The sequence below is a fragment of the Magnolia sinica genome, chromosome 15 (genome assembly GCF_029962835.1).
Source record: "Magnolia sinica isolate HGM2019 chromosome 15, MsV1, whole genome shotgun sequence".
In the NCBI taxonomy this organism is placed as follows: Eukaryota; Viridiplantae; Streptophyta; class Magnoliopsida; order Magnoliales; family Magnoliaceae; genus Magnolia; species Magnolia sinica.
The window spans coordinates 10738221-10752411 of record NC_080587.1 but is presented as its reverse complement, the minus strand read 5'-3'; the positions used below and the strand labels follow the sequence as shown (position 1 = coordinate 10752411).

The following is a 14191-nucleotide window of genomic DNA, read 5'->3' as shown; positions in this document are numbered from 1 at the left end:
AAGAGTGACCTTTTTACAATCATAAGCCATCCATGATGTGATACAATGATCAAATTGTTGATTGGACCTATTTTTGTGTCAACTGATCTTGACCGTCAATATTAAAAGCCATTAATCATATGGTTAAGGTTGTCAGTTCAGTGTGATGTTTGCAGGGTAGCCCATGAAATGAGCTTTGGATCTGATGAACAATCTATATGAATGGCTTGGATTGTTTGTGTCCCAATGCAACTAGGAGCAATATAACTTTCAGTGCTCTGAGAGGGTTGTTAGCAGAGTGGAGGTTCACATGCATGCATTCTTGCACACAGAGTATCTGTGCCAAAATCAAACCATTGAAATTGTGGGGCCCACTCTAGATACATTATAACCTTAAAAAGTTAAATTGACTGAGCAATATTAACCTCTGATTAATGGACTCATGTTTGTTGAATTCTAACCCTTGATTCTTTTACAATTTAACCTTGAACTAGATGTCAGGCTAATTCAGCACACTTGTAGGGTTCATGGCCCATCTAAAGTAGGGCCCACCATATCACCGATTCAATTAAGATGACATGTTTAGTAGGTAAATAATTTCTTAGGGCATTTTATATGGACCACTACATTTTATACAAGTATCAAAGTTTGGGAAGTGGGTACTGAGTAAAGTAAACTCTGTGGAGCCCACCGTGATTTATGTATTTTATCCGTTCTGTCCATCCATTTTACCAGAGAAGTTTAGGGCTTGAGCCCAAAAATGAAACATATCCAAAACTCAAGTGGACCACATCACGGGAAACAGCATGAATTAAACATCTACCGTTGAAAAATTTATAGGGACCACGTAAGTTTATTACCAACCAAAAGGGCACAGCTTTATCCACCAAGGTGGGTGGATCCCTGACTATGGGGACCACCGTGATGTATGTTCCTTACATCCAAGTCGTTCATCCGTATTGACAGCTCATTGTATGACATGATCACAAAAATGAAGCATATCAAAATCTTAGGTGGACCACACCATAGAAAATAGGAGTGATTGGATATCAACTACTACAAACTTCTTAAGGGCCACTGGAATATTTATTTGCCATCCAATCTGTTAATAAGGTCAGAAAGACATGGATGAAGGTACCATACAAATGTCAGGTTGATCCAAAACTTTCGTGGCCCACAATTTTTTTAATGGTCAATCACCACTGTTTTATATGGTAGGGTCCACCTAAGATTTTGATCTGCTTCATTTTTGGGGTCATACCCTAAAATGAGCTTTCAAAACAGATAGAAGGCATGGATGTAAGGAACATACATCAAGGGGGGTCCCACATCCCCAACCAAAAGGTGCCAAAGCCCGATATATTCAACACATCCTAAGCCCAAGAAAAAGAAAGAGATGGTCCATCACCCTATTACAATAAATAAAAACAAAGCATAAGGAAAGAAAAGGGCACAACCCTAAAAAAATAAGGGAATTAGAACATGAAGGCCAAATTCACATTTCCTTGTATATTTGGGTTGTTACACTACCTACCTTGTATAATTCCAAAATTGCATTGACTTCCTTAAAAAATAATATCACCTACAGCTCATTAGCTAAATTTTAATATTACCTTCAGCTCCCCATATCAGGTTCGCCCCGGCCTCACCCACGACGAAATTAGATTGTATGCTGAGTAACTCTATACGTTTTCATGGCACCGAGTAAACTCTATTGAGCCCATTGTGAATGCATGTGGTTTATCCATGCCATCCATCCATGGTACTGAGTAAACTCTATCGGGCTAGGGGTGTACACGAACCCAGCTAGCTCGGCTAGCTTGCTCGATTCGACTTGAAAAAGCTCGATTCAATTTGGTTTGAAGCTGAGTTCTAGCCAAGTCAAGCTGATTTTTTGAGCTCGAAAATGAGATCGAGCTGAGCTCGACTCAGACTGAATCTAGGCCGGATAAAACATATACATCATGGTGGAGCCCACAGAGATTTGACATCAGCCAGCTGGTTGTTGTTCAAGTCAACAACCAAACCGCATCTCCATTAGGTGGGCCCCACAAAATAAATCATGCCAGCTACCCATGGCTGTGTAGCCCATGAGGGTGGAGGAGTACAGTTTAGGTTACTCCTGCGAATCACCAGACATTTGCCAATCTAATTCCAAACACCAACCTCCCGGTGGTAGCTGGGAGCGGAGTGCAAGGACTGGGAGGTAGGTAGTACTAACGTTGTATTAATACCATACAACCCTCTCCTTGAGAGAGAGAGAGAGAGAGAGAGATAAGAAAATGAAGGTGCTGTGCCTTCATGGATTCCGTACAAGCGGAAGCTTCTTACAGAAGCAAATCAGCAAGTGGGATCCTTCCATCTTTGCTGATTTTCATATGGTATGTTTATTTTATTTTAAATTATTATTATTATTATTTATTTATTTTTAATTTCAATCCAACCATTTGATTCATATGTGATGGACCGTCCATTAGGTGGGACTCATCATAGGCATCCCATGATCCAACAATCAGGTGGGTCTAGTGATCATGTGAGCCGCATGTGTACTTCAACTATAGATGGTTTATCTTTCTTTGAACCGTCCATTTTTTTCACTTGTATCTAGCCCACATGATGAATGGACCGGCCTGATTTTTGGGTCAGGGAATGTTTACTGTGGGGGCTGGCTGATGACTGGCTCGGATCAGTCACATGTGTATCACAATTCGCTTTGCCTGGTGACCATACTACCGTTGGTTAAGGTACTGTTGACCTATGTGGGCCCTACCTTGATGTGGGACGGAATCTGAACCATCCATCAGTTGGATCGCCTAATTTAGGCGCAGTTCACTTATAAGCTCGAACTATAACTCAGTTGGGCCCCACCACAGGAAAAGTATGGGGGACGCCGGCTGTAAGTTTGTGTGTGTGGGGTCCACCATATTGTCATCCGATATACGGTTCGGATGCCTTGTATGTCTGACACACATCACGGTGAGCCCGGCCTTCAAATGCCATTCCAAAACCAGCGTCGGACATTAGCCAGTGCATCGCGGAGGGAGCCTAGTACTGTAGATGCTCTGGCCCTTGAATTAGGCGGGCCAACTCACTGAATGGGCCACACATTTACAGAAATTACAGATCGGTTGGCCCTCATATTTTTTGGGCCCACCTATATATATGGGCCCCACTGGTTTCACGATCCTCAACGGCCAAGATGGCATTTGGTCCCCATTACTGAAACAAAAAAGTGGGGCCCACCCAAAACTGGGCCTGGCCTAAGCATGTGACTTTAATCCTGATCCAGACCATACAAAATCGGCCAAGGCCGCGCCTGATCAACCGTCCAAATACCAGTCCCATCCTGGTCAGTTGTCTACTTCATCCAGCCCATTAATCACTGGGCCCAAATGTCAAGGCCCATGAGACTTGAGGCTTATCTCAACCATTGCAAAGGTGGGCCTTCCTCTGGCCATCAGGCCCACCAGCTAGCCCACTTTACTTTCATAGTTCCCATCATTCCCACCAATTGGAGAGCTGGGACCCCCCAATTGAAGGACGCGCCGGTGGCTAGTGGTCGGTGCTCTGTGGGCCCCACCATGAAGTATATGTTTTATCCATGCCGTCCATCCATTTTTAAAGATCATTTTAGATCTTGATCCCAAAAATTAGGGGAATATAAGTCTCAGGAGGACCACACCACGGGAAAACAGTAGTGATTGAATACACACCATTAAAATCCTATTAAGGCCCACTGTCCTGTTTATTTGACATCCAATCTGTTGATTAGGTCATGATGACCTAGATGAAGGAAAAAAAAAATCAAATATCAGCTTGATCCAAGACTTTTATGGCGCCCAAGAAGTTTTTAATGGTGGACGTTCAATAAACACTGTTTCCTATGATGTGGTCCACTTGAAATTGGCCTATGACTCATTTTTTGGATCATATCATAAAATGATCTAGAAAAATAGATGAACAGCATGGATGAAACAAATACATCATGGTGGGGCCCACAGAGCACCGGCCACTAGCTAGTGGCAGGGTCACTAGCCAATCCGCTCTCAGCTGGGCTGGTAGACTACCAAAATGCACCACATATCTTTTTTGGACAGCCCACAATTAATAAGAGCAGGGTGTATAATACGCACCACCCCCTGATTGCAGGTTTTCCCAGACGGTCTATTTCCAGCCGGTGGTAAGTCAGACATTGAAGGCATTTTCCCACCACCTTATTTTGAGTGGTTCCAATTCAATCAGGTACCCTTCCTCCCCTTTTGTTATAAAATCAGTCTCTTATTATATGATCCAGACCGTTCATTAGGTGGGGCCTTCTGCGTACGATCTGTATGCCAAAAATTACAATGATCGGTTACATAGGACCCGGTCAGAACGGGTTTGAAACAGCCTATTCCGACTGCACGAATTCTGAATTGCTGTATTTTAATTAGGTTCAAAGATCAGCTCCTGGCCCAGCCCATTTATTAATCCGGCCGTCGATTTCAGGCACAAGCTGGTCCATTAAAGTCACAAATCGGCCTCCGGTCAGGCCTGGCCCATGAATCTTTATCACGGGTCTGACCACCGTCATCCTGAAAGCTGCTGGGCTGACTTGGCCTTTTCCCGGCCTCCTTCCAGTCATATTAATGCAGGGGCATTTTCAAACTAAGCTATGAGTGAAGTGATTTGTGGGATGTAGGGGCACACTAAGGATGAGCGGCCCGCAGAATCCATGTGATTTAGAGCCTGTGTGAGGCGGGTAGTTCGTGTGAGATGGAACCCATATGATTTAGGGTTCACGAGAAAGGTTAGGCCGATAACTTGACCCATGGATGTGGAGCCTGGGTTATGAGATAAAGGGATTAATGCGTCATGCTCTATCAATTCGAGCTTTTAGAGTAAGTGGTTAATTGTCATGAATCAAATTACCATTAGATCGGAAAATCTTGTAGGCTATGATTGAGTGGCTAAGAGCCCTTGATTCATGGATTACTAACTCAGCTGAGCCAACTTAGACTTGGTCGATTAAGATCCAAAATATGCTCAGCTAGACCTAACTCGGATGAGTCACCTCCGAGTCAACTCAGGAATGGACAAGTCAGTCAGATTCCCCGAGTCTTGAATGTGATTCTTGACTTGTGAACGATCTACAGTTAGGCCCACTTGATGAACAGTCTATATAAGCTTCCAACGCCACGTGTACAATTTAGATTAAGGATAGAGGGTACTTTATTAGTCAACCACACATGAAACTTTCATATATAAATATCATTAATTAATGGATGTTTTGTTGGATTGATTAGGAGTTTACAGAGTATACAAACTTGGATGAGTGCATCTCCTATCTATGTGATTACATAACCAGCAATGGCCCATTTGATGGACTGCTTGGATTCTCTCAGGTATGTTACCCACGTCTCCTGTCCACATGCTCTCACAGCACCATCAATGCAACCAGCTAGCGAGCTGGGCTTCCATGACTGGACCCTGGTCTAAAATTCAAGCCCATCTATTCATTGCACCGGGCATGGGTTAGGTGGCCCTAACCCAACCTCTAGGGGAGCTAGGGCAAGGGCCGGGGCATCTTTAACCCAGCCAACTGCTCCAAGGTAAGGGAAAGGGCCAGGTCTAGCCAAGGCTCAGAGCCTTGGCTAACCTCATAATGGCATTAAACCAGCTCATTGCCACTCCTGACGGTCCTGTCTGTGGGGCCCACTGCGATATGTGTTTTATCCACACTGTCCATTACTTTTAAAAATCATTTGAGGCGATAAGTCCAAAAAATGAGGCATATTAAATGCTCAAGTGGACCACACCATAGGAAATAGTGGGGATTGAATGCCTACCGTTGAAAACCTCTTAGGGCCACAAAACTTTCCGATCAAGCTGATATTTATGTTCTCCCTTCATTTAGATCTATGTGACCTTATGAACATGTGGGATGGAAAATAAACATCATGATGGTCCCTAAGAAGGTTTTAATGGTGAGGATCATTGTAAACATTGCTTCCCATGGTGTGGTCGACTCGAGCCTTTGATCTGCCTCCTTTTTGGGCTCATGCCCTAAAATGATCATTCAAAATAGATGAACAGCTTGGATAAAACACATATACCAGGGTGTGCCCCACAGGATGATTGCAGGGCCTAATTTAGTAATTTGATTGTAGTTTTTTACCTGCAGGGAGCTACATTGTCAGCCCTCCTACTCGGCTACCAAGCTCAGGTAAAATTAGGGCTGTACACGAACCAGGCCAGCCCGGTTAACTCACTCAGCTCGGCCCGAAAAAGCTCAACTTGGCCCGACGTGGAACTGAGTTCGGTCTGGGATGGGTCATTTTCTTCAGATCCAAATTGAGTTCTGGCCGAGTTCGAATAGGTCATAGTTTGGCCCGACTTGTTCCATATATATATATATATATATATATATTCCTAAATCTTTACCCTAACAATTTGAGATAGAGAAGTGAGAATGCCACCCGATCCATAAACTTAGTGTAAGGTTCGAAACTGGCCCGAACTTGCTCGATTGCTGACCAGGCTGAGTTCGGGCTAGACATGACCGAGCCAGGCCGGGTTTGAGCTGGGTTTGAGCTGGGTTTGGGCCGGGTTGAGCCCAATTCGACTCGGTTCGGCCGATGTACATACACAACAACTCACTTTGTAGTGATACTGTACACATGCCTCACATGTATGCCAATCCAAACCACCCAAATTCCAGGTCCATCAATGATGGACCGTCGCCTGAAAAATAACACTAATTGGATGATTCTAACTGCTCGATTAGAGGCCATCAAATGGACGGTTGAAACCAAAATGATCTCGTATCCAAATTCGATGGCTGAAATCAGATGTTTAGGATCATCTGATCAATTCGATTGGTGGGCATGAAATCCACGTGGCATTTTTTTCGAGATATATAAAAAGTGGGCCCTTTTTTTTTTTGACAGGGGAAGTTATTGAAGGACCATCCACCGTTCAAACTGTTCGTTTCAATCTCTGGTAGCAAGTTTAGGGACCCAAGCATATGTGATGTGGCCTACAAGGACCCCATCAAGGTCAGATCAGTGCATTTCATAGGAGCTAAGGACTGGTTGAGATTGCCATCTGAGGAGCTAGCTACTGCCTTTGATAGCCCTTTGATCATCAGACATCCCCAGGGCCATACTGTCCCAAGACTAGGTGGGCCACTATCCTCCCTAACATCTCATCATAACATGAACTTATCAAAATGCCCTTATATAGGTGGGCCCTATTGGCCATGCCCCATTGTCTCCCTATTAGACGATCATAACCATCTGTTGATCGATTGGAATGGAAAATTGTAGGCAACGGTCCATATTCAATGCAGAAATTATCAGACGGTTGGGATCTTACAATGGGTGAGAGATTTTTTAGGGTTTCATAATTTCAGTATAATAATGTTAAGAAATGCTTATTCTACAACAACTAGTGTGGGGCCCACCGTGATGTTGATATCAAATCCACTCCATTGATAAGGTGCCCCCCTTTCAATTTCACCTAGTTTCAAAAATTCAGGTTGATCCAAAACACAGGTGGGCCACACCACATGGAACAATTGGGATCTGGACGGCTAGCATTAAAACCTTTGAGGATTTTTGTGAGGCCCACCTTGTTTTGTACACTCCATCCAATCTAGTCGGTTTAGTTTGAGTTAATACACGTGTCTGTAGTTTATGAGTGCCTGCGTATGAAGTGTCGTGAGCTGCCAGAGTATCTAATAACTTGCCTGCATAAAAACGCTCGCATGCAAAATGGTCTAACCAGTGGATACGTGCCAACTTAAAACATGTGTGTGATATCCAACCCGTTCAAATGGCTGGCCCTCTCATGAAGATCAAAGGGTGCGAAAACATGCCCGGTCCAGTAATGGGTGGCCCAGATTGTACATTGGATCAGATCAGTGGATTTTCATTTATTTCCATTATGTGGCCCACCTGATAAGTGTACTAGCTTGATTTCTTTGCCAGATGTTCTGCACGGTGGCCACACCATTTGTATGTGTTGGATCATGAATGTTGTATACAACGTTCAATTTGGTGGGGCCCACTCTTTGGTGATCCACATTTTCCACATGTGGGGCCCTTGATGGATGGAGCTGTACCTGAAATCAAAACATCCAACTGGGCCCCACTACATATGGATTGTTGCCTGCACTTTTCCATTTTCATCAGAAAGAAGATAGGCCCATCTGAGGCAGGAGATGTTGGATAGGCATGGCCCATCTCACTATAATGGGCTTCCCATAACAATGGCTTAGATTACAGAGAGGTGGGGCCCACCTGTACCATCTCTAGATCAAGCATAACACCATTCATTTTCAATCTGGCTCCATATGGTACGGTCCATACGTAAACCATGCATGTAGAGAATGTTTTAGTAACAGATCATAGCCGTTGACAGATGAGGCAGTCGTTGAGCAGCTCAGAGGCTGGACTATGAGCATCCTCCAGAGCAGCAAAGCTCACCAGGACATCGGACAATGTGTGGAGAATGGAGAAGCTGGGCCAGCAGAAATCATGCCAGAAGAGGCCTACAAGATCAACGGTGGCAATGATAATCAGTTTAGTGGGCCAACACCAGTCACGCCCAAAGAAGCCCATGAGAACAAAACCAACGGTCAAGATCCAACGGACCCGAAGATGGAGATAGAAGTCACACAAGAAGCTTGAGTAAGACTAATTGAAAACCCGGCCCGGCCCGGCCCATAGCTTGTGTGGGCCCTCACCAGATGGACTGGGCTTGATTTTGGGCCCATGGGCTAGTTTCTAGACTGTAATAATCGGACGGGCTCGGGCCCACTGAGTCCACATGAATAGTACTCTGTTTAAGGTGGGCAGTTCATGCACGGTTTTAGTTTCCGCAAATAATACTAGATAGAACAGCTACATCCAATGTTTCAGGTGCAAGCTCATATGGAGTGTGCCAAGCTCTCTGTTGCATGTGTATGGGTCAAGGTTGGGTTATCCAAGGCCGTTAATATGGTGGGCCCATCATGGATGGACCATGCAATCAAAATCTTCCAAATTGGAAGAACCTAGCCGTCCAATCTTTCGCCTCTTTCCACCTGAATGTGGACCGTTGGTTTATTTTTATTATCACATACCAGCCATTGCTCCATCAAATAGCAACGGATTTAACAGGTGTTTCTCCGTATGAATTGGCCCAACCGATAATCGGACGGCCTGATTTTTGGGCGTAACATTTTCACGGATCAGAATCCTCTACGACACCTGTTTTATGGAGTTAATAAATCAGAGAAGTTCTTTAGGGCCTATCGTGTTGTATATGTGAAATCCACTCCATCCATCAGATCCGATCCTCTGTTCTAGGACATTGTGCAAAAAATTAGCAAGATTCAACACTCAGGTGGGCCACACCACAGGGAACAATGGGAATGGGACACCAGTGATAGGTTTGTGTGGAGACCACTGTGGTGTGTTTCAATCATCAAACCCGTTCATTGGGTGTGCTTCATCAGGATAAAGGGTGGATACAAAACTCTGCATGATCGAAAATTCATGCTGACTACACCACCCAACTTTGACCTTCTTCAGCACAATTTTAATATTGTGATAATCTCATATTTCACGTTTAATCTCAACCACATTCATAAATGTTAAATTGTGTTTGATGTGATAATTGATAATGATATTTAATTTTCTACACTTTATACCTTTTAAAAAAACTAAGATAGATGAATGTATTTCTTTTTTATATGTGGAGGTAAGTATACGAGAGACTTTATTTATAAGAACAAGAGATGTTAAATCCATAAAAACTATTCATTTAAAAATCTTCACACCCTAAGAGCCCCGTATCTCTAGAATATTGTGCATGAATAATACAGTCCAAGCGCAATACCCCTTAGTATCTAAATAATCACAACTACAGTGGAGCACACTAGTATATCAAGTCATTAATCATGTAAGCTCATCTAATAAAAGTCTGACATTCTCTCACTTAGACCATAATAATCAATATCAAAACTTTTTTTTTTAATATTTTATAAAATAGATTTATTTAAAACCTCCTAATGAGTACCAACTAAATTTTAAATCACTACTATTAGATAATATAAGCAATGCTTAGATATCGTCTACTAGACTTTTAATATTGGATCATAGTAAGTCATAATAACATTTAACATTTTTTAAGTTAGACGAATTACAGTTACAAATATCAATAATCTTAACAACATAATGAAAGACCTGAAAATATGGTATTGAGATTGTATACATATTATAATCAAATATGCCCATCTTGAAGTGGTCCAACAATCTCTGTTAAGAGCTTAAATGTCACTAATGATACAATAATATCCAAAATTTTACTTACTCATAAAATAACGTGCACATTGAAGGAGAAGAAAAAAATAAGTAAAATGTATAATTGAATTATCAAAATAAATGAAATATCTAAACATATGTATATAAATCGAATCAAACTCAAACTCCCACTAATTAAATATTTCTTTAAGATTGACAACCCCAAGAAAAAAACACATGTTCCTTATATAGTGTTATAAAATGGCATTTGATGGATCCATTGTCATCTACTTCAAGTGAATGAATTTTACAGGCACTTGACAATTCCGTACTATTTCTTTTACAATAAGATACTTAACGATAAAGTATTATAACTTGGATGATTTCTTATTGTTATTAAAGAAGTTAACTGTAATTGAATTGTCACACATATTCTCAATGGTAAATGAAAATTTGTGTTCAATTATTCAATAAAATTTCAATTAATCGGTACGTGAGTGCGAAGCTATTTATTATAAGTAGAGTAATACTTTTTTCTCCTGCTTAGAGAGAAAGTCTTCTTAAAATCAATACATCGACATTAATTAAAACTTTTAACAACTAATATGGCTTTATATATTTTGATATTACCATTAGAATCTCACATGCAACCAATTGGCTTAGTTCCTTTGGCAAAATAAGATTCCAGACTTTGTTGTGATATATGAATTTTAATTTATCCTTTATGGCATCAATTCATTGGGTAAAGTTAACACTCATTATTTTTTGTCCTTAAGAACCCAGCGTTCCTAGTCTCCACAATCCTAGTAGGAAAAGATAATATATTTCAAAACCTTTTGACATTTCTATGTATCCAACAATTAACTATTATGACTTAAGTTTTCTTTTTGCGAGTTGAAAAGTTCAATTTTGTTGGGGTAATCCATACATGAAGGTGTCACTTGTAGAGTTTTCAATACAGACCCGCTCAGGACTTGATTAGGATATGGGGTTGTAATTTTGATCATGTCACCTATGGATGCTGACGGGAGGTTTTCCCCCGAGGCTGCTCGTTAAGTATCTAGATTGGACCATATAATGGTTGCATGAGTCTATATATATATATATATATATATATATATAGTTGATACAGATTAAATCATGTGAAAGACAAAATCCAAAGTTTATCCAGATCCGGTAAAACCTATAGATAAGACCTCCATACCTGAATCTCGCAGAGAGGTTGAGAATAGGTTAATAATTTTTAGATGTTCGGTTGATACAGGCAATAGTATATGAAGTCCCAGATCGGAAGTTTATCCATATCCAATGAAACTCATAATTAAGACCTCCATATCTAAACCTTGTAAAGGAGTTGAGAAGATAAGCTAATAATTATGCTTATATCATTCGTAATATTTCATGCAATGTACTTGTGTCCATGTATTGATTAGAGTTGCCACTAGCCAAAATGAAGGCTCCGTAATTCACGGTTGGATAGAATCTGTGGAATCATCTAAAGATTGGAAAAATTGAATAATTTCAAATTCGAGTGACTCTTTTGCACTATAGATTCTGGGTAAGGGCCTCGATTACGGAAAATAAAGAGATTAAACACCCTTTTACCGCTCGTATGAAAACACGGTTTCTATTTTACTAGATTGTACGCTTTCAAAGGGGATTGAAGAAACTTCTAGTAAAATACTAAGATTTAAATGTCTAAACTATATGAAATAAACTAAAAACGAAATGAAAGCGGAAGAAAAAAGATTTGTCAATGAAAATACGGAAAAAAAAAAGAAAAGAATACGGAATTTTGGTTACTTTTTTAAGTTAGGTATTCTGATATAGAATATCCTTAAAAGATGCAATTATAGATCATACTTTACGTGATATTAAAGAAAAGCCTACTACCTCATGTGTTTAAAGCCGTGGGGTTAGATTAACAAGCTGGAAAATTGATAGATTGAAAATACGACCTTAGTTTTGAAGTTGAAATGTGATAGAAATGATCAAAATAAAAGAAAAGATATAGAGTTAGTTTCAGTCTCAATCTCAATCTCTAGTTGGCTCTCTCTCTCTCTCTCTCTCTCTCTCTCTCTCTCTCTCTCTCTCTCTCTTGTACTCTCTTTGGCTGGACACTCTCTGGCCAAATGCTCCCCTCACTCTCCGAGCCCTGAAGTTTCTTTTATAAGCCTTTTTTTTTGTTTGGGGGGGGGAAGCTTGGATGTAGAGTTAGTTCGTGTGAACCATGCCATCGCATGAGTCATGGATGGGCATGAATGATGGTGCGAATCATGACGTAAATGATAATGGGGATGACGACATGAATCATGGCATGGGTGAGGCTATGTGAACCATGTAAGCCAAGCCAATGTGTCAGCTAGCAGTTAAACGGTCAGAACTCATAAAAAGTGGCAAAATCCAATTTTCGCACAAAGACGATAGTGGCACCACTATCTTTGTGTAAGACAAAAAGCTGGCACTTAACACAATATTAGGCTAACCCTAGCTCAATCCAGACCGTTGGTTGCCTTTCTGTGATGATTTTAGCCATGTGTGCCCACTCGGATCAAGGTCCACCCAAGTTATAAAGTCAAGTAGTCATGTTTTGATTATGGGGTGTCTAAGGTTACCCTATAATAATTTTGGCAAAGTCAAATTACTAATCATGTTACACACTATGTCCTTTAGGGTGTGCTTACTCATTTTAGTTGTACCATTATGCTTTGGTATATCAGGCATGATACATTAAGTGACGATGACATAATCTTATAAGTATTTTATAAAACTCGAATGCGTTTATGGTAACTAATTTATCATATATAAGATATAAATATTTATAACGAAAGTAATCATTTATAAGGTAATAATAAAAAATACTTCTATCCATTCTAAAAATGTAGTAAAAAATGATTCATAGATGTTTATATCTATCACTTAAAAGAGTCCTACACTCCTGGAGACATCCATCTTTATAGTCTTGATCAACTTCCCTTTAGGGCCTGTTTGTTTTCCTATTTACCATTGTAAATGGTGGTAAATATGTAATTATAACCTATTTCTATTGTTTGGAAGAGAGGAAATATAAAAGGTAATTACGCCCCGATTTTCAGAGTTTACTTTTTTTTTATAAAAAAAATGGGAATGACTGAGTGAAATTTTTGGATTTCACCATGAAGTATGTGATCGATCCACGCCGTGTATCTATTTTATTAAATTATTTTAGCGCCTGTGGCAAAAAAATAGGTAGATTATAAGCTCAATTGGACTACACTGCAACAAACAAGGGGATATTGACATCCATCGTTGAAATGTGAAGCCATCCGTGGGTCTCACATTGATTTATGTCTGTGATCCAACCTGTTCATATGATCACACAGACACAGATGAAGGAAAAACACAAATATCAACTGGATACAAAACTTCTATGGCCCACAAGAAGTTTTCAATGGTGTGTGTTTAGTCCTCGTGTTTCTTGTGTTGTGGTAAACATGCACTTTGGATTTGCCTCGATTTTCAATTTATGTCCTAAAACGAGCTGCTACAATAAATGGATGGCTTGGATCAGACACATATATCATGGTGGGCCCTGCAAAATTTTGAAATATTTTATTGGTATTAGTGTCAAGTCAAATCAAAGCTTACTGTGTCTAGACAGCTCGGTGTATTTCTTATGGAAAATAATGATTATTTATTTACTTTTATTTCTAAATATAATAAAAAAACAAACACCCTCTGAATATAATTAATGTAAATTCTAAAGTCTGGAAAGTTTAGATAGTAAAGAATTCTTTCTCATGTAAAAATTATCAATAAATGCTATTAACAAAGTGTCACTCCTATTTCTATGCAAAAACTAACACTACAAATGTTCGATGCATTCAAATCCAATTGGTAAATATTTATTAACTAAAGTGCTAATGTCAATAACATTTGAATTATAATAAATATCAAGCTTCTCA

At 40.2% G+C, this 14191-nt stretch overlaps 1 protein-coding gene across 1 annotated transcript; it reads left to right on the top strand.

Moving 5' to 3' along the window:
- The first annotated feature begins 2204 nt into the window (after nt 1-2204).
- On the top strand, nt 2205-8662 carry LOC131227661 (dihydrofolate reductase-like). The gene is made up of 6 exons (XM_058223457.1): nt 2205-2360; nt 4129-4221; nt 5265-5363; nt 6143-6184; nt 6909-7140; nt 8383-8662. The coding sequence occupies exons 1-6, from the start codon at nt 2262-2264 to the stop codon at nt 8649-8651; spliced, it is 834 nt and encodes a 277-aa protein (XP_058079440.1). The 5' UTR covers nt 2205-2261; the 3' UTR covers nt 8652-8662.
- The last annotated feature ends 5529 nt before the right edge of the window (nt 8663-14191 follow it).

Coding starts and splice junctions, on each gene's coding strand:
- LOC131227661 (XM_058223457.1), top strand. CDS start 2,262: ATGAAGGTGCTGTGCCTTCATGGATTCCGTACAAGCGGAAGCTTCTTA. Junction 4,222..5,264: donor AGTGGTTCCAATTCAATCAG/GTACCCTTCCTC, acceptor TGGATTGATTAG/GAGTTTACAGAGTATACAAA. Junction 5,364..6,142: donor GACTGCTTGGATTCTCTCAG/GTATGTTACCCA, acceptor TTTTACCTGCAG/GGAGCTACATTGTCAGCCCT.